General features: G+C 37.0%; 1 protein-coding gene across 2 annotated transcripts in view; it reads right to left on the bottom strand.

Annotated features, from left to right (window-relative positions):
* The window catches only part of GRID2 (glutamate ionotropic receptor delta type subunit 2), a 637,449-nt gene that overhangs the window by 160,603 nt on the left and 454,793 nt on the right, over positions 1–22,053 (bottom strand). For both annotated transcript variants that reach the window (XM_065736492.1, XM_065736493.1), the window contains 4 exons: positions 20,620–20,673; positions 12,842–13,015; positions 8,029–8,190; positions 861–980 (listed from right to left, as the gene is read on the bottom strand). In XM_065736492.1, coding sequence (XP_065592564.1) covers positions 861–980; positions 8,029–8,190; positions 12,842–13,015; positions 20,620–20,673 — 510 coding nt within the window. The remainder of the gene's footprint in view (positions 1–860; positions 981–8,028; positions 8,191–12,841; positions 13,016–20,619; positions 20,674–22,053) is intronic.

Genomic DNA, 22,053 nt, shown 5'->3' with positions numbered 1-22,053 from the left:
CTTTGAGACAATCCCTTCAGGTTTCTCACCTATAAAAAATAGCACGATCCAATACCCTAAATGGAAAAAATCCCGGTATTAACTTTCACAAGGTTTATCTTTGAAGAATTGTTGCTCCTGAAAGAGACTATCTATCTGTCTTCTATTCTCCTAAAAGGTACGATGTGACTTCTGCATCGTTCTCCACGTCAGATAGTGGTCTGTTCATACAAATTTAAGGATAGAGATTCCTAAATCTACAGGAGGTTCGTTCCTTTTCCCGTACGTGTATGCTATTTACCCAAAAAATCCAATTCCCAGTATTTGGTCTTTGTCTGGCAGCTAAGTAACTAACTTTACATGTTTTCTGAAAAGATTTGTAAGTACAGGATGATTTAGTAGAAATTAAAACAAGGAATTACACGATTTTTGTCCATCTTACAACAGATATTCTCTTCCTAGCTATGAATTTTGTAGCTACGTAGCTATAAATTTTAATCAACAATTGAAACATCTTACCGTGACCATAAATATCAAGCATAAATCTGGGTGCTCCAAACATCTTCTGGTGTAAGATATGCTTTTTTTAAAATAGGCTCCAAACCAAACAAAACTGGCCTTTTCTGACAGCCTACCAGCAGGTTAACATACTCCGTGTTACGAACAAAATTATGATCAACATGTCCTACAGCAGCGCCTCTTTGCACTAATAAAGTGGAAGGGTACCAAAAAATTAAAGATTTTTCTAACATTTCTCATTCCTGGCAACCAAATATAACACAATATCTGCCATCAGATATTTTTCTGTCTGGTTGGCACGAAAAAAAGACTAAAAAAATCAAGTGAAAAACAATGTCTTGATAGAACATATGTAGCCTCACCTTGCGGATCCCTCTGCCAAGATCTTCTCCATAGTTTGTCCCCAAAATCTCAAAGTGAACATTGGGATTCCCCCCATTTTCTGCAAATTCTAGTTCTCCAGTCAAGCCATTTACTCCACCCTATTGGGAAACAAATAAACAAACAGACAATATTTTTTTTAAAAGAAGAATGGAGTGACAATTTAGAAGTAGACAATTATGTTTTGATTCTCTAGGGGATTAGTGTACTACCTATACAGGATACATACATACCCATATATGCGCATATAAACAATTACCAGAGGTAGCACTGTTTTCTAAAGACCGTATTTTCCCCCAAAATTACAACCTCTAAATTGTTCTTGTATTACTAAAGTTCTTCACAAAAGAATCCAATTCAACAATATGCTGAGATCTAGCAGTAGTCTTATCATATTTGCACACCAACATTTGTTCTTCGTCCTTTCAGAGGAACATGAAATTCCATTTGCATTTTAAGAAAAACAGTTTTGCAAATAATTTTAATGGAAGCAAGCCGAAAGACAAATATACGAAAAAAATACTCAAAAATTTCTTTGTCTTCCTCAAACTTTAATCACCCAAAACATTCTTCAACAGGGTATCAGGCTAAATTACGTTGAATTACACTGGTTATGTTTTGAGATGACGTACGTGATCTGTAGAAGCTGTGAGGGATTTGTTTATCTTTATGTGGTCATTTGTCTGTTTTCCTACGCAAGCCTTCACTAATACTAGGGATACATCAGATAAGCCACACACACAGTTTTCATGCTTCCTTCTACTTTGCTTTACATTTTAGGCAAGCAGTTAAAATACTAAAAAAGACAGTGAGCATGTACTATAAAGACTCAGAACTGAGAAGGCGATACAGACTGCAACAATTCTCAGAATGTATCCCAGAGTAATTCAACACGACACATATTTCAGCCTCTTATAAGAACTGTGATAAAGTGGAACTCTAAAATCAACAGAGTCACGTGAAATGCCCACAGTGAAAGCCACAGAACATTTTCATTCTTTTGGATAAGAAAAAGTTACATCTTTGATCTGCTTTATCCAAGAAACTTGCAACATTTTAAGTATGCACATAAAACTATCTGCATCCATGATAAAACCATACAAAATGCATAGTTTTTCTTCAAAACATAATATGAGAGTTTTTCAGTTCTAATCACTTCTCCAGTTAAAGGTTTTATGATATCAAGCGGAAAAAATTGGAAAATAAATTTTTGCAGCGCAAAATACCAAAGAACCTGGCCACTGCTGAATCACGATTTTAATAGCTCTGTTCTCACATTTCTAATTTGGAGAAAATCCAGGCAGGAGTACAGTATTTGCATTACAGATTAGCGTGACCTAAAAAAACGTGTGCGGTCATCCTTTGGTCAAACATTAACGTAATTACAATAAAAAGGAAGAATTTGCTCGTCAAGGTAATACCTTTAAATCTTTAAGATTAGACACTCGAATTCTCACGGAAACATTTGCTGCATCTTGCATGAAGTTCCTTTTTAAGTTAAAAACAATAAATATTTTTGGATGTATATGTATTTTTAACCTTTTCTATAATCCCTACTCTTCACATGAAATGCCAGAAGGAAAAAACCACTTCTGATTAAGGGTACATCCGCATACTCTTCTGCACAAGGCGAGAGCCACTGGGGCAATTTTGATGCGCGTCGCTACGGTTGGCGTGACATCCATGGCCCCTAACTATCACAGCCAACAGATGCACTAACAGATTTTGAAATGGAATCTTTATCCAAATCACTGCGTAAATTTACTTGCCTTGATTTTTAAATGACTGCAAATGTTGGAGCAAAATATAAACTGCAAGTCAGTAAGTTATTTTAATCTGTCTGAAACCTGGCAGTAACCATCGCAACAAAATAACTCATTCATCTATTTGGTAATCTCCTCACGCTTTGAAGAATTGTTATATACAAGTGTCTTTGGTTAGAGTTTTCTTTCCCAGAGCGCGTCCGCTCTGGAACAATAGAGTAATAGGTGCTCAGATATGGCAATGTTCCAGGCTTGGAAAGTAAAACAAACACAAAAAAAACCCAAACAAAATAGAGTCAAAACAGAGCAGAACCACCCATATAATAAAAAACAACACTGGAATCTGATAGGGAATTCCATAGAGGTCCTGCCACCTTTGGTCTATTTGGGACCTGTCCTGTCAGCCCATCAGTGAAGGCCAGGCAACACTATTCTGTGCATCTGCTACTCTTCGGTGCCCTGCATAACTTTTTTATGTGTTTTACTGCTCGTGGCTGAGGGATAGGCACAGCATATTGCCAAATATGAGTTTCAGGACAGTGCTCGCATTTTTCTGCATAGTCTTTCACCCTCTAAAGCCTTAACTGATTTACTGCAGGTGTTTTATATCCCTCTTCTGATGCACAGTGGAAGGAAATCACAGAGGAAATGACCATCTCTATGACAGCTACTGATCCAGTAACATCCTGATGACATTTTTCCAAGTTATGTCAGCATTAATTAAAATAATGGGTAAGAGTCGAAGAAATTTTTCAATCCATTTAACTTATAGAAACAATATTATTTGCAAAAAGAAGAAGACAGATTTATTATCTACTCTAAAATTTCTCTAAGGTTGAGCCACAACCATGCAATTTCCTGACACATTTAAAACTGAAGAATGAAATGTCAGTTGTTAGAACAAAAATGGTTTACTTGTGTTTCTGATTACCGCTCTGGGCTTTGCGGAGCTACTATAAAGCTTGGTAATATAGTGGAAGCCTACTTGAGTCCCGTCTAGACTGGCAAGATAAACTACAGTTTATGTACGCTTAGGCACTATTATACTGCAAGGAAGTCCCTGAAGAAAGTATTATTTACCCAGCAGCCAGGACTTTGCATGGGAATGTCAGCTTACCAGACATTAATTTTTAAGTATATCACTTGCTCTCACACTTGCTAATCGGATTCTGGTTATGCACGGATGTGACATATTTTGCAATTAAGGAAATAACAAAAACAAACTCCTGTGGCTGTTTGTCAGAAAACAAAAACAAAAAAAAAAACAAAACACTGTAAGCCTCAAATATTAATTTCACATTTTAATTTTGAAGAAATTTGATGTTTAAAAAATTCTCGAGTCCACGACCAAAGACGCTGTTTTCAGGTGCCTGCGAAGACAAGCTAAGCTACTACCTGAACAACAATTTGGCATCTTTTTCACATCATTACTGAACATCACTGACAAGTCTGAAACCATAACCAGTTAACAATTCCTCTCCGTGATTCATGAAATAGCACACGTTACAGCCCATTTGCCTCAAGGGAATATTCTTTATGCTGCTGCTAGCACTAAAAATTTGTTGTTTGCCAGCGAGCTAAACAAACGTGACCGGGAAGAGATCAGAAGAAGAGATGAGAGAAAAGATATACGCAGTGACTGGATGTCATTTTCCTGAGTTGATCCTCCATATAATCCTACTTGCATTTATTTTCAGGCTATTCGGGAAGACTAATTTTTCCAACAGTAGAATTATTCTCCACTAATAATTATCACTCTCACTGCGAAATAGCTTTACTGAGAAATATACAACAGGGCATGTGTTTGAGGATAGTTCCTATTAGGGAAGTGAATTTATGTCTAATTGCAAGAGCTGGCTAAATTCATTAGTAGGATTGTATTTCCTGATGAATCTAATTACTCATTCAGATCCAGAATGCACAGAAAAAGATATTAGGTCTTTTTTATTAATTTCATTGGGCTTAAAATGGTTTTTAGACTTTATTCAATCAGATGAATTTGTATAGTAACCGAGCTTCTGAAGTTTTTTTTTTGTAGAAATAGTGACCTAGGAATACAACGTTCAACAATAAAAAGTAACCAGTTTCAGCAGGGAATGATTCGGGAAGCCATTCTGTTATTTCAAGAAATCTCTGAAATGCTTTAAACCCCCCCCCTCATTCTCTGCTCTTCCACGTTATCTCAATAATCATAAAAAAAAAAATTATTCTCTCTAGTTTCTACCACAGTTCTGCTATTTTTAGCAAGTGGTGCCAATGGTAAATCAGCATTCCTTTCTCTTACCTTCCTCAGTGTGTAGCTTACATAGATTTCCCATCTCTTTTCCTATTTTTCCCTCTGGAAATCAGAGGGAGATGCCCTGGGCAGCTAAAAGCCTGCCAGATAATGCAGTTTCTTGATCTCTGACTCTAGAAGACAGATTTTCTTCCAGAAAAGCTTCCTCTAGTTCTCATTTTTCTGCTTTCCTAGCGGCAAAAAAGAGCTCAGCTGTGATCAGCAGTAGATGGCAACATCACCTCCACATTGCTACTGAGAACAGAACAGCTACTTCACTGCTAGTTCTTTTCTAGGGGAGGCAGCCTGCAATTAGTCATCAATTCCTTAACTGTTTCCCCACCACCAGTGTTCTTGATTACAATGCAACACCCACTGAAATCGCAAAGGATTGAGGGGCAGGATGGAGAAGACCGTGATTCCAGCTACTTCATACTGGTTGTTCTGAAGTTATAGTTACAATTGTGCAGGGACTCTTAAGAATGTACATGTTATCTTTGGTATGAGCTATAGCAGTATCTCCCAATATACCTTGTATTCTTGAAACAGTGATGATTTCAAAATGAAAAGTCAGAGTCTTTCACTCTGAAACAATTTAAGTAACACCTGGTCACTTTTTTTTTCTTTCTCTGTTTTCTTTTCCTGTTATCTTTTCTTTCAAGATTAAAGTGAATGAAAACTGGCAAATTTATGAGAAATACTTCTTATTCCACTTGCTTTCAGTTCAACGAGCAAAAGAGGAAAAATATCAGAAAAAAAAAAAGAAATGAAACAAAAAAAAGAACCAACATAAAACATGGAAGGATTCTCGAACAGAGATTAAATGTTTTTTCATTTTCCTTTCACAATTTTTTTTTCCTGGCACTTCATCAGTGTCAGTATTTTCATTTCAAAATACTCAACTGTGATTTCAAAGTTCTACATAACCACTCCAATGAAATCAAAGAGAAAGCTTTGAAAAGGTCACAAAACTGAAGCAGAATTCCAGCTCTCAGCAGCAACCTTTAACTCTCCTTCACATAGGGACGGAAGTGGTGAAGACGCACACACAAAAAATTTCTCTGTAGCTGTAGGTTTCATTTTGGTTTTGAATTCTATCATGTTGCCTCCAGAAATTAATCTCAGTCAGCACAATGCAGTGTGTAAGAAGAACTTGGATTCTTTCATTTACACCTGTAAAGTGGCTTATTATCAAAGCCATCTCATTCAAATAGCAGAGAAACCCAAAGGCAACAGGAAACAAGCCCGAGTAGCTGCGCACGCCAAGAATTGTCATGACATTCAATTCATTTTTAAGCAAGCTAACCACATCTCTGGATCTCCACATGCTCCTACTTTCTTGAATGCCTTTCATAATTTAGTGTCCATTTCTATCCACGTTCCCTGATGAACTGTCTTCAAGATGGTCACAGGAGGAGACTGTTTCATTAATCACATCATTTCAGGGAGGTGGGAATTTGAAGAAGATAAACTGGATGTGCTAACTAGGGGAATGTAGCAAAAATGGAACAAATCCTAGCTGTCTGAAATGCAAAAAGATGCAATGGTGGTCGGACACAGTACGAAGGGCATTTATGTAGGACAACAAAATCAGTCTCACATCCACAAATGTCACAAGCAAGCAAATAATTGTAAATTCAACAAGTCAGCAGTCCTTTTATTGATTTTAATTTCAAAAGCAAATTTAGACTTGCTCGCAGGGCCATCAGAGTTTGCCTGAACTCTTATTCACACAGTAATATCTAATTCTAATGTGGAAGTGGGCATTTTGACTTTTGTGGTTCAGACTTCCCTTTAGAATTTGTATAAGCAGAAATACCTTTATTAATGAAAAAGTGCACTATAATATTTACAAAGCGCAAGTCGATAAGGAAAATTTCAGAGTTAGCCTTGCTTGCGAAGTAGCTTAAAATACATGAGACTTCCAAGTGTGGATTTGAAATTGCCCAGCGATACTACTTTGGAACCACTGAAGACTGTCAACTGCCTCTCTCCTGGATTACCTTTGCAATCTCATGACTTTCAGCTACTCGAATGGAATCTGAGGACTGCTTCAGTCCTCAGATTCCATTCGAGTAGCTGAAAGTCATGACTTCAGACTGAAAAATAACTAATAAAGAGCAACAACAGTGCTCGAAGGAGCTTTACATTTTGCCTGCATCATCATTCTTTCTTGTGTAGTTAAAGACTTAATACAGAACAGCAACTTCTTGAAACAACATTATATTTTAAATGATTTTTATGTCTTTCGAATGAAAGCCATAAATAAAGAACCTTTTATTTTTGTCTTTGCAGTGGCGGTACTGACAGCACTTTAAATGTAAATATACGTTATGAGAAAGTGCATGGCGGCAAATGAAAAGGCAGTTTTATGAAAGACATCAATAACATAACGAGGTTGAATAGAATAGCTTACAGAGAAAGGTAAATGAAGAACCTATGCATATTTTGACTAAATAATGACTTCGAACGTTGTGAGAATTGCCTCCTAATGATGCGGGCCTTTAAATATCATAATAAAAGGCATAAGTAGGAAAAATATATTTCAAGCTGAAGAACAGTAAAAGAGTCTTGGGAAGGAGCATTATTTAGGTATGAAGTAATATTCAAAGAGAAGTAATGAGAGCTTAACACTGGATAGAGCACTGTCTACTCCACTGTAAGAAAATGTTCTGTAATGATGAGATGTAGACTAGATTACTTAACAGACTTTGCCTTGCTTTCATTTCAATTATTGCACTATTCTGATTTCAGTAGTAGTGCAACATCAAACTCCAAAGAACATCAGTTGTGTGTAATAGTCAAACTTATTTTCTTCCACTAGTAAACAATAAATCTAGTATGTCTTTCCGCTTTACCTCCTAAACTGCAATGTATTGTTTTCAAAGGGATTTTAGTTTCTACTAGTGTTTGGTAGTTTTGGTGAAAAGGCAATATACAGGTACGACATGGAAAAGAAACAGCTGGGTTTGCATTCAGAACTGGTGATTATATCAAAACATTAGCTTTGAAAAGACTCTGATGGTACTGGCCAAGAATAGTACACATCTCCAAAGTAATTGCTCCCGGAATACTACAGAACCAAAGAAGATAAAGTACAGAAAAAGGTACCTTCTTGATGGTTTCCAGCATGGATCGTCCTCCTTGCCAGGGCTTAGAGTTCTTCCTGATGCAGGTCAGGCTGGCCATGCTGTGCCACTTCCTGTCTTCTAGCTTCTTATGAAAGGCATTTGCCAGCAGAAGGACAGTGTCGTATATGTACAGATTGGAAATCTGTGAAGATAAAATATAACGTTGTAACAGCATGCGTGGTCTCCCGACAGCAGCCAGAATTTATCATTTGTTTCGTCGCACCCGTAATCCCTTGGTAATTAAATGACTTATTTGGTAGTAAGAAGGAAACACGAGTAAAAAAGTCCTCTCTTTGGCACTGGTAGAAACCAGTGGCTGTAATGTTACAATTGATTTGCAGCAACAAACTACACGCACGTAAAGTACAGGTAGTCCAATCGCTGCTATAGCTCCACAGGATGGATTAAGGGACCAGCTAACTTCTTTTTATTTTTAACCAGATACCTGGAACTTCCAATTTTCCCACTGTTAGATATTTGAACACCATCAAATTCTGTTTAAGGCTGTCTGTTCTTTCAAAAAGCAGCCGCTATGAAAAATTTAATAAACCATTTCAGCATGGCTTTCTTGGCTTTTTGTTTTGCTTGGTTTTGCTTTTGCAGGCAATTGTGATGGAGGCAATTTCTTGTACAAAATCTGACCCAGTGACGTCATCCCTCTCTGTACAGTTGCCCTCCTGTTCCAAAGTTTACAGCATTTCTTGTCAGAGTATTTGGCAATGCCTATTAATTCCTTGCAGCATCAAAAACCAAACATCAGTGATACTGAATGCAAGTGCTCAGCAAAAGACAACGTTTAGAAATGGGAAGTGCCTTTGAGAATATTACTTTTAGATGATCTACTGGTCATTTGAAGCCATAGGGCCTCCTGTGGTGATTGAGGGAAGCTCTGTTTCCTCAGCTGTACTGCATACGGGGCTATAGGGCATTTCTAATCCCTGAAAACAAATTAGCCAGCAGCAAATTGCTAACTGAGCCACAGTTGCTGATATATATATATATTTATTTTTTCTCCATCAGATATGTCAAAAGACATTTTCTAGATTCCTGGAATAGAATGACCGTTGTGTATAAAGGTCGCTCCACGTAGGTGTTCTGCTCAAAGCCTTTAAGAGCACTTACGACCGGAAACTATTACACTTCGTGGAGAATACCTTTACTCTGCCTCTTTATCTGAAGATCGGGAAATTCTGACAGCTTTACAAGTAGATATATGCCAAGGAAGCACAATAATGCTGAAGATCTGAGACACTGATGGGCAAATTACCTTACAACAGAAAAAAAAAAAAAAAAAAAAAAAAAAAACACCTCCAGTCTTGTCCAACCCTTTCCGTATACCTTTTTTTAATGCTACTTAGTTTATCATGTAAATTCTATCTTTATGTTGGCTTTGCCTGTGTCATTTGCAATACGCTATGTGCAGTTCTCACATAAAGGTTTCGTGACAGACTCCTTCCCTGCCTAGAATTGAGGAAGGAGGCGATCCGTCTCCCTTGCCAGAATGTCCTGGGTTATTTTGCCCTCTGTGTCTTACCGAAGGAGATCTTATGCTCTGCCTTTTTTCCCCCCAAACAAACTCCCAGGATTCCCTGTTGCCTTTTCAACTCCATGTTGTTAGAATCAGAAATGCACGGAACTTGTGATCCTTACATATATATATCTTTTTCTTTAAATGACAGAAATTCTTCACTCATTGTTTCTGGTATTTGGCTCTTAATTCTTATTCAAACTCCTGCCATAATACCTGTGGTTCTGAGAATTTCCATTTCAATATTCACACAGGAATTAATTTGCTTCCTGCAGATGCATAGGCTAGGCATCACTGCACGTGACAAGATTAGAAGCACGGATCGAGTATCTGGGTTTAGATGAATCGAGTATTTTCAAAACAACTTGGATGATTTATCTATTTATTTCCTAAAACTAAAAAGATTCAAAGCCTTTCAGTTAAATTCATATTTCCCCAAAGAAATCATCACCAAGGGGACTTCTGTTTTAGAGGGAGAAAAAGGAATTACTGCTATGCTGTGAGACAGTTTTATTTTAAATATGCCTTCACCGAAGGGGAAAAAAAAAACCAAACAACACCTCTAGAGAGAACAGGCAATAAGGTCACTAACGAGACTAAATTGGTACATGAAGGGCTACAGATGCCAAGTCATCATTTCCCGAGAAAATAACATTGCTTTCAAGGTAGTTTCTATAACCTATTCTCATAGGAATGGAAGACTGTTTTCAAAGAACACGAAGAAGGATGCACTTACTAATCCAAGAGAAATATAGTTGGTCTTTCATCAAGTATTAATAGGACTCAAGAGTACAGAGTTCAGCAATTATTAAGCATTGTTGTTCCTTCACTAATAGTACTGCTTAACATTTACAGCAATCAATCACTGATAATATAATGATAAAGACACTGCAATTAATTTCTGGTTCTCAAAATCACCTTTCCATTCCACTGCCAGACCATACTTCATTAGTAACTGTGTTGACACACACACAGTGAGGCTGCAATTTAAAGTCACTTTACATTTTTATACAATTCCACGTATATTTACTGGGACATTGAATTCATTGCTTGGTATCCATTACTGATGCTTAATCTATTTTGAGTCTCTCAGACTAATGTCTGGACACTTGCATTACCACGCCATATGTAATTGGTTAACCTCATGCTGATGTAATTCAAAAACCAGATATGAATTTTTGTTTCAGAGCATAGGAAAAAAGACATTTCTTCAGCAATCAGACGAAGTGATTTATCTGGATTAACTACACTTATTTTATTTATCTTTTGACTGCTGAGCAGAGCTTTTAGACAAAATTACGGTAGTGAGCTCTGCAAACTTCCTGTTTTCCGAGGCTTACAAAACAACACAGACTGACGGAAACTGCTGTTGTGAGTAGGCCTTTACCATCATCTTTTTCAGAGTTCTAATTAAGGTACTGAAAAAAAATTAATTATTCGCACAGCCTTTAGGGGGAGTATTTCAGGGAAAAAAGAAAAAAAAATCTACCTTCATAATTTCCAGGGAATATTTCTGATTAGTCACACATTGATGGCATAAGAAAAGCATTTGAATTTCAATTTATAAACCATTCCAACTTCCCAGTGGAATAGAAATTAATTCATAATATTGCTGGGGAGAACAAAGAAACATCTAACAAATTCCAAAGCTACTTGAGTCTGTACATCATATGAAGACACAGGGGACACTGCCTTTCACTACTGATCATTGTTTCACTTGGCTACTAATGAAGGACAGCCATCTTGGGGAAAGCAAGAACATTGAAACTGAACTGTGCAAACATTGAAGTTGAACTTCCGTAATTCTTTTAAACAGAAATGTAATGACGGCCTCTAATAGGAAGACTACAGCTATCCAAGAGCTATGGCTTATTTTTGATCAAGAAGAATAGTTTAAGGTGTAATATGATCCCACCTAACACATTAAAGGGAGTTTACCAATGTGTAGAAAACAAATATTTGATTTCTAGAACTTTTCTTTCCTAGAATAAGTTCAATGATGTGGGGAAATAAAAGCTAAGCTGAAGTGAGAATCAGAACGTTAAGTCTCTTATTAACGGGATCCCTGTTTTCTGCACTGCTCTAGTTAGTAACTTTGTCTATGAAAACTGCTCCTTGCAATCACTAGTTGCTGTATATAATCATCTCCTCACTTCTTATGTACGTTCCACGGACTTCCAAACATTCCCCCTAGGTCCATGCTGCCTCAGCAGAGCAACACAGGCTGAAGACTTTACATAGCTCCTAAATAGCACCTACTGACATCCTATGCATTTATTGCACTTGCACAGGCCAGTTTACCTTAAAACCACTGATAAGACCACTGTATAATGTACTATGGCCAAAGCTTTTCAAACCATCAATAGGTGCTTACTGGCTATTTTGTGAGCAATGAGTGAGACAACGGATTTTATTGCTAACCTGAAACAGTGCAAGACTGGCCACGCTTCTTTTCCCCTTGACATCTTTCACTATCGGCAAGTGAAAACAGCTTATTAAAATTTCCTATTTGTTTTCCATTCTTTCCCTCGTTCCTTTTGGCACCACAACTGTTCTCTTGGCTGCTAAGACAGATACGCTCCCCTGCATCAGCGCCAATACAGTCATCTTTCCTCAAATCCATAAATGACCTCATAAAATGAATACATAAGTAAATTGATATTTTAAGCCGATTTTACATTTCTGATTGGTCATAGCTTCGTCGCGATACAGTCTTATCAGACATAAGGAAGAGAAAGTAAGAAAAAGAGAGGGGACTTGCTCATGATCACGATCTTGTCGATTTCACGTGGTAGAAAGACTCTTATAATTTGTAGAACTATAACTTAGAATTACAATCACAGAATCACAGATAGGATTTGGAATTAGCAACTACAAAATAAGGCCTTTTAGGAATGTAGACATAAGCTGAGGTACCTACACAAAATACTCGAAACAGATGTTACGGATTGTCCCCAGTAGCAGCTTTTCTACTGGCAACACATTTGAAGCTGAGAGAGCAGGGTAGCAAAATGACCATGCTGCTGGGAGTTCACGTGGCTTTCTTATGCTTTTTCTTGAGTTGTGGAGCGCGTGAGTTCTTGTCCATGAGATCTGTTGCTCATTCCCCACCCAACTACTTTTCCCAGTCACCTTATGAACCATTAACCTGCATGTCATAAAGACATGAAAAATAACCATAAAATTAAGTAAGTCTCTGGGGAAAAACCTTGAACTTATCCACAAAGACAGTTCCCAGGTGGGAATAGAACAGAATATAAACTACCTCCATGCTTTGGGAAAAAGGGTCCTTTGGATCACACAGTGATGAAGATATTCTGTGGTTGCCACGGAAACAGCGCTGACTAATGTTCAGGGGGACGGGAAATGTCTGTCGAATAATTGTTAACCTTCCAATTGACCTTCTCACCAGTTCCTGCACATCCAAATCACTGATTTCCTGGAAGATAAGGCAACGAAAACAATACGCATAGATGTTAAAATACAGACATTTTACATAAATGAAAAATAAACCGAGAGCACCAAGAGATGTATGACTTACACGGCTACTGCTGAGCTCAGCCATAGTCTCATGAAGAACAGATTAAGCTCAGTAAAACAACTGACTACCACTCTTTCAATAATTGCAAAAATCGTTGTAAAATACACTGTGCCCAAACTTCACAGAATCTCTGTAGATGTAATTGGGCTTAGTCGTTTCATTTTGGGTTTGCTCTTCCTTTCCTTTAACCTCTGATCTTTTACTTAAAAGTGTTTCACAGCATTCTTGGTAGAGATGATGCATAAATCAGTAGGAAGTCATAGCATGATGTATTTCTAAGTGCAGCGTTACATAGCAGCTGTGAAGGTACTGAAAATTATTCCGATCTTAAGGGTGCATATCCCAGAAAAAAAATGTCAAGAATGTGCAAGTTAGTGAACATCATTTACCTACATCAATATCCGAAACATCAAGCTTTAAAGATTAACTAAGGCAGGTTAAGGAAGTCGGAACAGCCCCGTATGAAACGAGTTCCTGCAGCATGGTAATACGGTATCTTACACCGCTGAAAGATGAGGCCCTGAGGGAAGGCAGGGACAGGCAGGGCTCAGGGGCAACAGCAGCTGACTCCATCCCACACATAAAATCCTGGTATTTAGATAAACACAGGCCGCTTCTGAGGACTCAAATAACTTAGCTGGCAGTTTTCAAGGCAATCCTATGCTTTTTTTATTTATTTATTTTTTTTCTCCTGCAAACCAGGAGAAATAATCTATAAAACTTCTCAGCTTTTTAAAGTAGAATTATTTCCCATCATACTGGATTGTTTGTCCATAATCTATCTTAATACCAGAGGCTGATGTCCCAAAACTTTCCAGATATTTAAATGTGGGAGACTCAACCCAGCAAGTGAAGTCCTCGGGGAACTCCCATTAACAGCCTGCATTTAAAATACCTTTGCAGACAGCCACAGTTTATTGAATGTTTGATTCTCATTTGCATACTTTTAGCTTCTAAATTTTGAAAGAATTTGACAGTTCCATGCTGCTATTCCTCTAACTAAACACTACAGTCATTCCGGGCTCCTAATCTACGCTCATTTCTGAGAAGAATCCAGGACAGATTCTAATGAGAATTTTCTTTATTGAGAAAAGGTGGCCAGGTTTTTTTAAAAACAGCTCTCCAGAAGTTAAAACGACCACTCTGGCATTTATTTATTGATTACTTTTCTGTGGCTTAATGTCCTTCAAATGAATTAGTTTGAAACAACAGGTTTGGACACACCGGGATTCGCTTGGTTTCTTTAAAGCTTGGAAGAAAAACATACAAGATGTAAACTTTAACTTCAGCTCTCTTGACTATAGTAAAAATATTTTATTCATTTTCACAGGTTGTCATAGCTTAGAATTCATCTGTTATTAATGTTCCTTATGAAATATAGATTTTTCTGCAAACAAAAATAACACATGGTATCAGCTGTGTCCACTGCAATATCTTGCATTTCTGGTCGATTAATCCTTAATGTACCATAGATAATGGTTTCTCTCAGCTTAAGATGCTGTCCTTTCATTTAGTTTGTATCATTTTACCGGCTGTGAGGTTAAAAAAAAAGTGCTGTTTTAGCAAAGAGCATGCAATTTTAAATAAATTTTCCAATAGTCATAAACAAGAGTTGAAGGATCTTATCTGGATTTTAAACTACGTCCTCTCTGGAAGCATTTACAAAGTTAGTCTGGTTTCATTACACACTGCGCCCAATCTGTAATAGCAAGACTGTTGGAACAGTTATACTAATATATAAAAAAAAAAAGAAGAAAAAAGAAAAGAAGATTCCTGAGTAGCAATTCTACAGCACTAAACATTAGTTTAAAAGAGATTTTGACTTTTACCTGCTTAAGCGTTCCTCTTTTCTCTTAGAAGTTTTTCTTTTTTATACGATCAGCATTTTTGTGTTTTTTAATTAGAAAGCTCACACTTTAAACTTCGGGTTATTATATTTTTATACAGCACCTGGGAACTAATAAGAGAACCCACACAGCAAAGAGATTTTCTTGTGGTGCTTAGGAAATGTACGTGTCAATAGAATAATAACAATCACTTTAAATGCTATGCGTTCTACTGATTTTATCACAAATTCAGATTTTAGGATAACTGGAAAGCGATGCCATACAAACCCCAGGCTCAACTTCTGTCATTTGCTATGTGTTTCTTTGCAATTTCTTAATATTTGGCACAGGTTGAGTGATGAGGCTTTTATATAATGACTCTCCAGTATAATCTCTCATTCTTGAATTTTGGATCTGACTTGAGAAAACTATATTAAGTAACTATTGTATGAGAGGAAACAATTTTCATTTGCACTTCAAAGCAGGATACGGTATAATGATAGAAGGATGGCAGATGATCTGTTATACAAGCACGAAATGTCAAAAAGAATTACAAAGTTGGCCAAGTTGAACTGAGTTGACACCTGTATAAATTTAGGCTTGATTCTGTGAGCTTTCTAGAAAAATCTGAAGCTCAAGACGCAGTTCCAAATCTTTCTTTAAAGGTCTGAACTTGGCATAAGAACACACTGCCTCTTTTCCAAACAGAACATAAATACAACTTAAATGTCCATTTCATTCTATTACGCAAGTAGGTAAGGAAAGGACCGCAATTTTAAATGTACAGATCTGTACAGGTGGAAAAATGAAAGTGAGAGGATCACCTCAACGTATCAAGGTAAATATTCCAGTCAGAAGCAGGACAACACATCGGTCACACAGTACACAATGCCATTCAGCTTGATCTCTATTTTGAGATGTGCAGCTTAGATACAGAATTACTGTTTATCACGGAGTAGCCGAGAGACATGGAGGGAAATAATTTATTCTGTATTAAGACTCAAAAAAGGCAGAAAAAAGAAAACAACATTTATTGCGGAGGCATCTTAACTTTCAGCCAGGACATTTCCAGATTTTATCATGTATTCAACGTCTTATTTTCCAAAAATTACTTCTAAGAGAAGGTTCTCAACACGTCCTTTGTGACACTCAGAGGGGTTATTTCTTCCTCCTCTGCAAGCTGGCTGAAGCAAGTTTAGGGAGGGGTCACAGCAGGATAAGGTGGCCACTATCCCTTGTGGCCTCTGAACCACCACTACTCCTGCTTGGCAGGAGTACAGATGAGCACAGTAGCACGTGTGCTATACCCTTTCTGTATTCCTCAACACTTCTCAAAGTGGAGCAGTTGATGAAAAAAGCAGGGAGACAAGAAGATGGAGAAAAAAGGTAAGAGGAAGTACCACATCTGGTTTCAGCTTTCACAAAGTAAAAAAAAAGAAACCAAGAGCTAACCAGTCCCACACGCAGAGTACCCCTATCAATAGGCTCTAAGCCGTCTGAACCAAAGACCCATCATCATGATAAGGAGGGTGTATCAAAAGGGGTGGCATTTAATGCTTGACCTGCTGTCACCACTGTAAAATTTAAGGGTTGAAACGAACCTCTAACACTACTGTTAGTCAATTATATGCATTCAAATGTAAAATAATGTGAACACTTGGAATTTAACTATGATCCGGGGACCTGATCTAGTTGAATATTTTAAACTGCTCAACCTTAAAACGTAGTCATGCTTTATACTCCTCTTCATGGGCCAAAACACAATAGGACAAGCTGAACGCATCAGTTGCAAGGAGCAGCCCACTCCAAGTGAAAAAATTCATCTGAAAGCAGGTTCTGAATGGAATCGTGTGGGTTTTGCCAGATCTCTACTGTTTTGTCACAGGTAAAGTTATCATTACATCTTTTCCCATAAACTATCCATTGCTTCATCTCTAAGGAGCTCTTTCAGACTCTGATGCTTCGGCTAATTCCGAATCTTCTAATTTTAATTTCACTTGATTCACGGGTGTTTTGAACTAATTTACTTGAGTGGCAAACTTGTCCTCTCTAGCCCTTGAGAAAGATACATTTATTCACACTTGTTATATAAATAGAGAGCATATACCCTTTCAGCCTTTGTTTTCCTAGTCTAAGCAAGCCAAAATTGGCAGGCTATTCTCACAAAAAACGAGCTTTTCTGTGCACTTGCTCCACTTTTATTTTAACTCTGTTAGTCACAGTTGTGCATATTATTGCAAATGGAAACCTACAAATACTTTTTAGAGGTTTCAGTATTTCTACCTTCTGTATGGTTACTGTAAACAGTGTAAAGTGTTTGAGACTCTTCTTGAGTAAATAGTAATGGAAAACTGGTGGCAGCTCTGAGCATAGTAAGATGTCCCTGAATGCTTTAACAAAGCAAAATGCTTGAGACAGAAACTGATTTTAATTTTAAAAGGAAACATTAATTTAAAAAGAGAAAAAATAATAGTGCTGCAAGCGTCCTTTCTACAGGTCCACTAAATAAAATCTGTCGTACTGTGCACTAGTGATTTAAAAGTTGTGAAGAAATGTTATTTTACTACCCTGGGATTTTTAAGGTTACACTTCACTACTGTGCAGAAGAAAAAAAGAAAGCAGAGGGAAAGACAGGGAGAGTGCAAAATCCATTCTCCTGTATTTTTTAAGGCACATTTGATCATGACAACATTCACATCTATGACTCTCACAAATTTTAAATACAGAATTGCACCATCTGCTTTAAAGCCCTAAAGAAAAAGAAACATTTATTGGGAGCGTGCTTCTTCAACAGAGTGCACTGATCAGGCATTAGAGATTTGTGTTATTTGCAAAGGACTAATAAGATGTATTACAAATTATTTCATTTTATAGGAACAACCTTCCTCCTCCCACACTTGCGTTTCCATTTTGATACACGGTCTTCAAGCAATTTTTCCGTATTACCTAAAATAGCAGCTAATGGGACAATAAAAATTAAGCAGCTCTTTCCAGACATTATTGCATTTAAAGCAAGCAATTAAAATAACAGATGTTGCCTCAAAAATTCAGGCAGATTCACAGTCACAAAATTGAAGGTGGTATTTCCTTCCATATTATTACAGTCAGGAAGCACCTTGTAATCCCTTAGCACAGTGATGGAAAGAAAAATGGCCTATTGTGGTGTCCTACTGCAAGGAATTATTTGTCACATGTAGATTTTGACAAACAGTGCGTTTGCAATCTGTTTTAAAGCATCTTAAATTTTTTTCACAGGGGGCAAGAGAAGCACTGTCACAGTTATATAACTGACAGTGATCTGGCTAATGCAGGCACACAAGCATGGATGTCTAAGTTCATTATGGAAGAGCTGCATAGTTAATTGCAGGAAAACAGGAGGAGCATTCAGATCACAGTCACATGGAAGTACTACAGTCATCAACAGTTAATGGACAACCATATCAAATGGATTGGCTTTGGATGGGAAGATGGCGATTTTATGTACCAAAGGTCCTAGATATTACTCCACTTCTGCAGAAGTGCTGGTGTTATGATCTCAGTACTGAACTTGTAAAATGTTGCAATAAATAAATAATATTATGACACATTTATCGGTCAGAAAATATTTCTATTTCTATTTAATTTGAACATAGCATTATGAACTAAAAGAAGGACAGGGCAAAATACGTTTTGTATCATTATCTACAAACCTTATTTAATACTAATATGATCTTTACATCCACAAAATATTGAGCATTTTGAAATCATAGTATATCCTCGGTTGGAGGGGATCCACAAGGATCATCGAGTCCAACTCCTACACTCGACAACAGGGCAAGCTTGACAATAAAATGCTTCAGTGGGGATATGAATTTACTTTCAGGAGAAGATTAGTCTGAGACGGCTGAAGAGTTAACTGCACAGCCTTAAACATGCTATCGTTTCTCAAAGCTGACATCAGGAATGACTAAATGGGATACAGTGAAGATTTCAATGACTACGGTTCTTAGCACAGTTAGTGAGAACGAACTTAATTTCAGCTTTCATCCATTTCACAAAGCAAAGAAGGGGTGGTGCATATGCCTCTGTATACATCATACAGCTCTACTAGCTGCAGAAGTGAATAGTTTTGGAGCTGAGAGTATGGGTTAAAGTGGGTTAAAAGCATTTCTACTGCTGTGTTGTTTAATCCACTTCTACGTGCAGACAACAGTGCTTAAAAAGCAAGATTTCTTTCATAGACTATTTTCTGAATACAGAAAATACAGAAAGTATGTACAGTAGGAATGGTTCTTGGTTTTCTTTTTGCATTTGAGAGTGGAGGAATGGACACAAAAAAAACCGAAAGTACCTACTCTGAGACTCTCTGGGAACTTTATTGATACAGAGGCATTCAACTATCTTCTACTGATATAAATTCTGTTCGGGTTTTTTTTGTTTGTTTTTTTAAATAACTTTTCCAGAGGAGTACGCATCTACTCCACTTCAATATTCCACTGACTACAAATAATTTCTAGTTTAATCTGACAGAAAAAAACAAAAAAAAAAAACCCAAAAAACCCATGCAGTTCATGTGACTTTCTCAGCCAGTGAGACCTACCCCATTCAGTGCGGAAGAACAAAGAAAAGTACTGGCCAGGAGAAACACAGAGCCCAAAGCAATAATTTCTACTGAACCTCAGTTGTCTTCACAGCACTTAACGAGGCGTAGTTTTCTCCACAAAATGTTGGCTTAAAGTTCACTGCTTTAAGGGAGTAGGATGAAGTATGCACGTACTGTAAAATGCTAAAACTTACTATAACCTTGAAAAAAAATGTGATTAATTAACACTACTAGTGAAAAACTAGTAACAAGGTATGAAAACAGAAGAGCACAGTAAATACAGAGAAAACCTAGAATTCATACGCAATTGCTCCAAGACATCTTTTGTGTCAAGAATATGCGGGAGATGTACAATTAACATGCTGGGGAGAGTTATCTCCTCAAGGAATTCAGCAGTTCTTGATCTAAATTGCTTTTCAGAAAACAAAAGGAAAAGTGAATGCCTTCAAATCTAGAACAACTGCGCTTTTCAAAGTTTTTATATGCAAAGCTACTTCACGTTGACTTGCCATATTTTAGATGTGTTCATGGAACAGCCTATTTCACAGTTTAAAAATAAGATCTCAGTTTTTCTTTTAGTTCCCTTCAGGAACATTGATACATGACCTTGTTCAAGAGTCTACCAAAAAGCCTCCTGCTGATATCAGTGGTTTTGCGTACCAACTCTAACTGAATTCTGGATGAATTCTTATAGGAAAGGGAAAGATGGGATTACTGATTTATTTTTTAAATAAGAAAAGTAATTAAAATATGAATGAAACAAAAGCACTCCAGTGGGAAAAATCCATTATGTATGAGAAATGATCTTAAGTACATCCTCTAAAATGGTCAGCTCAAGTCCTCAGTAGGAAAGCTTTCTTTGTTCAGTTTATTTTTCATTTACTCATTTACCTACTTCGTTTAAAACGGGTAAAACAAAATGGCAAAACCAAAAGTCCTGGCATTCTCTTTCTACTAAATGTTCACCCTCGTAGCATGCCTGAACTCTGCTGTAGCTACTGCTTCCTATTGCAAAGGCAAGACCAGCATGAATATTTTTCTGTAAGACTGAAAATGGGATTTATAGTTCACAACAATGTGCACTTGACAGTTACCTCATTTATAATGATCCAGTGACAGTCAAAAGCAACCAAATTAGTCTCCACGACCTGAAACAGAGAACAAACCAGCTATCAGTCAGAGCTTGCTTATGAAAACCAGATGAAAAAAAATATATACTTAAATAGATGTTCTTGGCAAATGACAAAAATGGAAGCACATGCTCTTTAAGACCTTTGTTATTCAACTGAAGATAGAGAACCTTTAGCATAATTTTGTGGACGCATTTGTGTTATTGTTTGACTTGCTAATTACAGTTGGAAAATACATTTCACTGCTGGCATCGCTAAATAGAATATGTTTCAGTTGACTGAGGAGAAAATGAAATCGTTTTTGCCGTAATATTGTGTGGTGAGACAGAGCAACAGAGAGGAAGGCCAAAAATGAATATCAAGTAACTCATATCAGATTTATGCACTTTCTCTTGTATGCCTACTACATGGAAACCTGTGAATAAAAATAAATATATAAATAAGTAAAAGCAAAAAGAGCCAAGGACCTTAAGACTCATGGAAATGCAGAGTGGGGAGGAAATGCTTCTCCTGAGAAAGAGGGCTGTTACTGGGACGATGGACAGTGTCTGCCCCTGGCTATTTGACTTTTCCCTAGAGAAGGCCTCTAATCTTTCTCCCACCATCCCCTTCATTTCCTCACTAAGAATTATTCTAGACAATACCTTTGTAGTGTACTGAAATTTTACTGCTTAAATTCTTCTTTCACTCAACATTATCATTATTATTTTCCTTCCTGAGTTAACTACTCTCAAGAAAAGCCATATTTGACTCACAGCAAAGAAGAAATGTACAAATGATGTATTTTACTAGCTACGAAGGAAATTGTTGACAGAAGGGAGACCAAGAAATCTACAGAAAAGGCTTACTTTTTTTTTTAATTATTATTATTATTTTTAATAAATAAAACTGAATTGAATTTACACTGAAATAGTTTTAAATAGGTTAATCCAAATTTATTTGTATAATCAGTGTATGCTTCTCAATTCGTCATCTAAAACCAGTGAAAATCTAAAACAGTATTTAATCCAAGAAAAACATTAAAATAAAAAACAAAGACAAAAATTAAACAGGTCTTGGAATGTGGAATGTTATAACATTCAGTTACATATGTTGCTCTGAAACTAATGCTTCCTGCTTATTTCCATGGAAACTACAAGTACAAAGAGCAAAATAACGCTGTTTGATAAAGCAAATTCTTAGCTACAGAACACTGTATATCATCATTGTAACCACCATTAGCTACGCATTATCGCCAGTAATGAACGCAAGAGCCTGCACGCTATGATCATAAAAATATGCGCCAGTGGAGGTGACCCACTGTCACTGTCACTACTGCTGAAATGCACCACCCACTGCCTCACCATGCTCATGCCCATTCTTTGTTCTCCATAAATGTTCAGCAAGTATCAATGAATG

Source organism: Cyrtonyx montezumae, unplaced genomic scaffold, assembly GCF_038088225.1.
Source record: "Cyrtonyx montezumae isolate F1298 unplaced genomic scaffold, pur_monq_1.0 scaffold_2, whole genome shotgun sequence".
NCBI lineage: Eukaryota > Metazoa > Chordata > Aves > Galliformes > Odontophoridae > Cyrtonyx > Cyrtonyx montezumae.
This window is presented reverse-complemented; position numbering and strand designations above follow the sequence as displayed.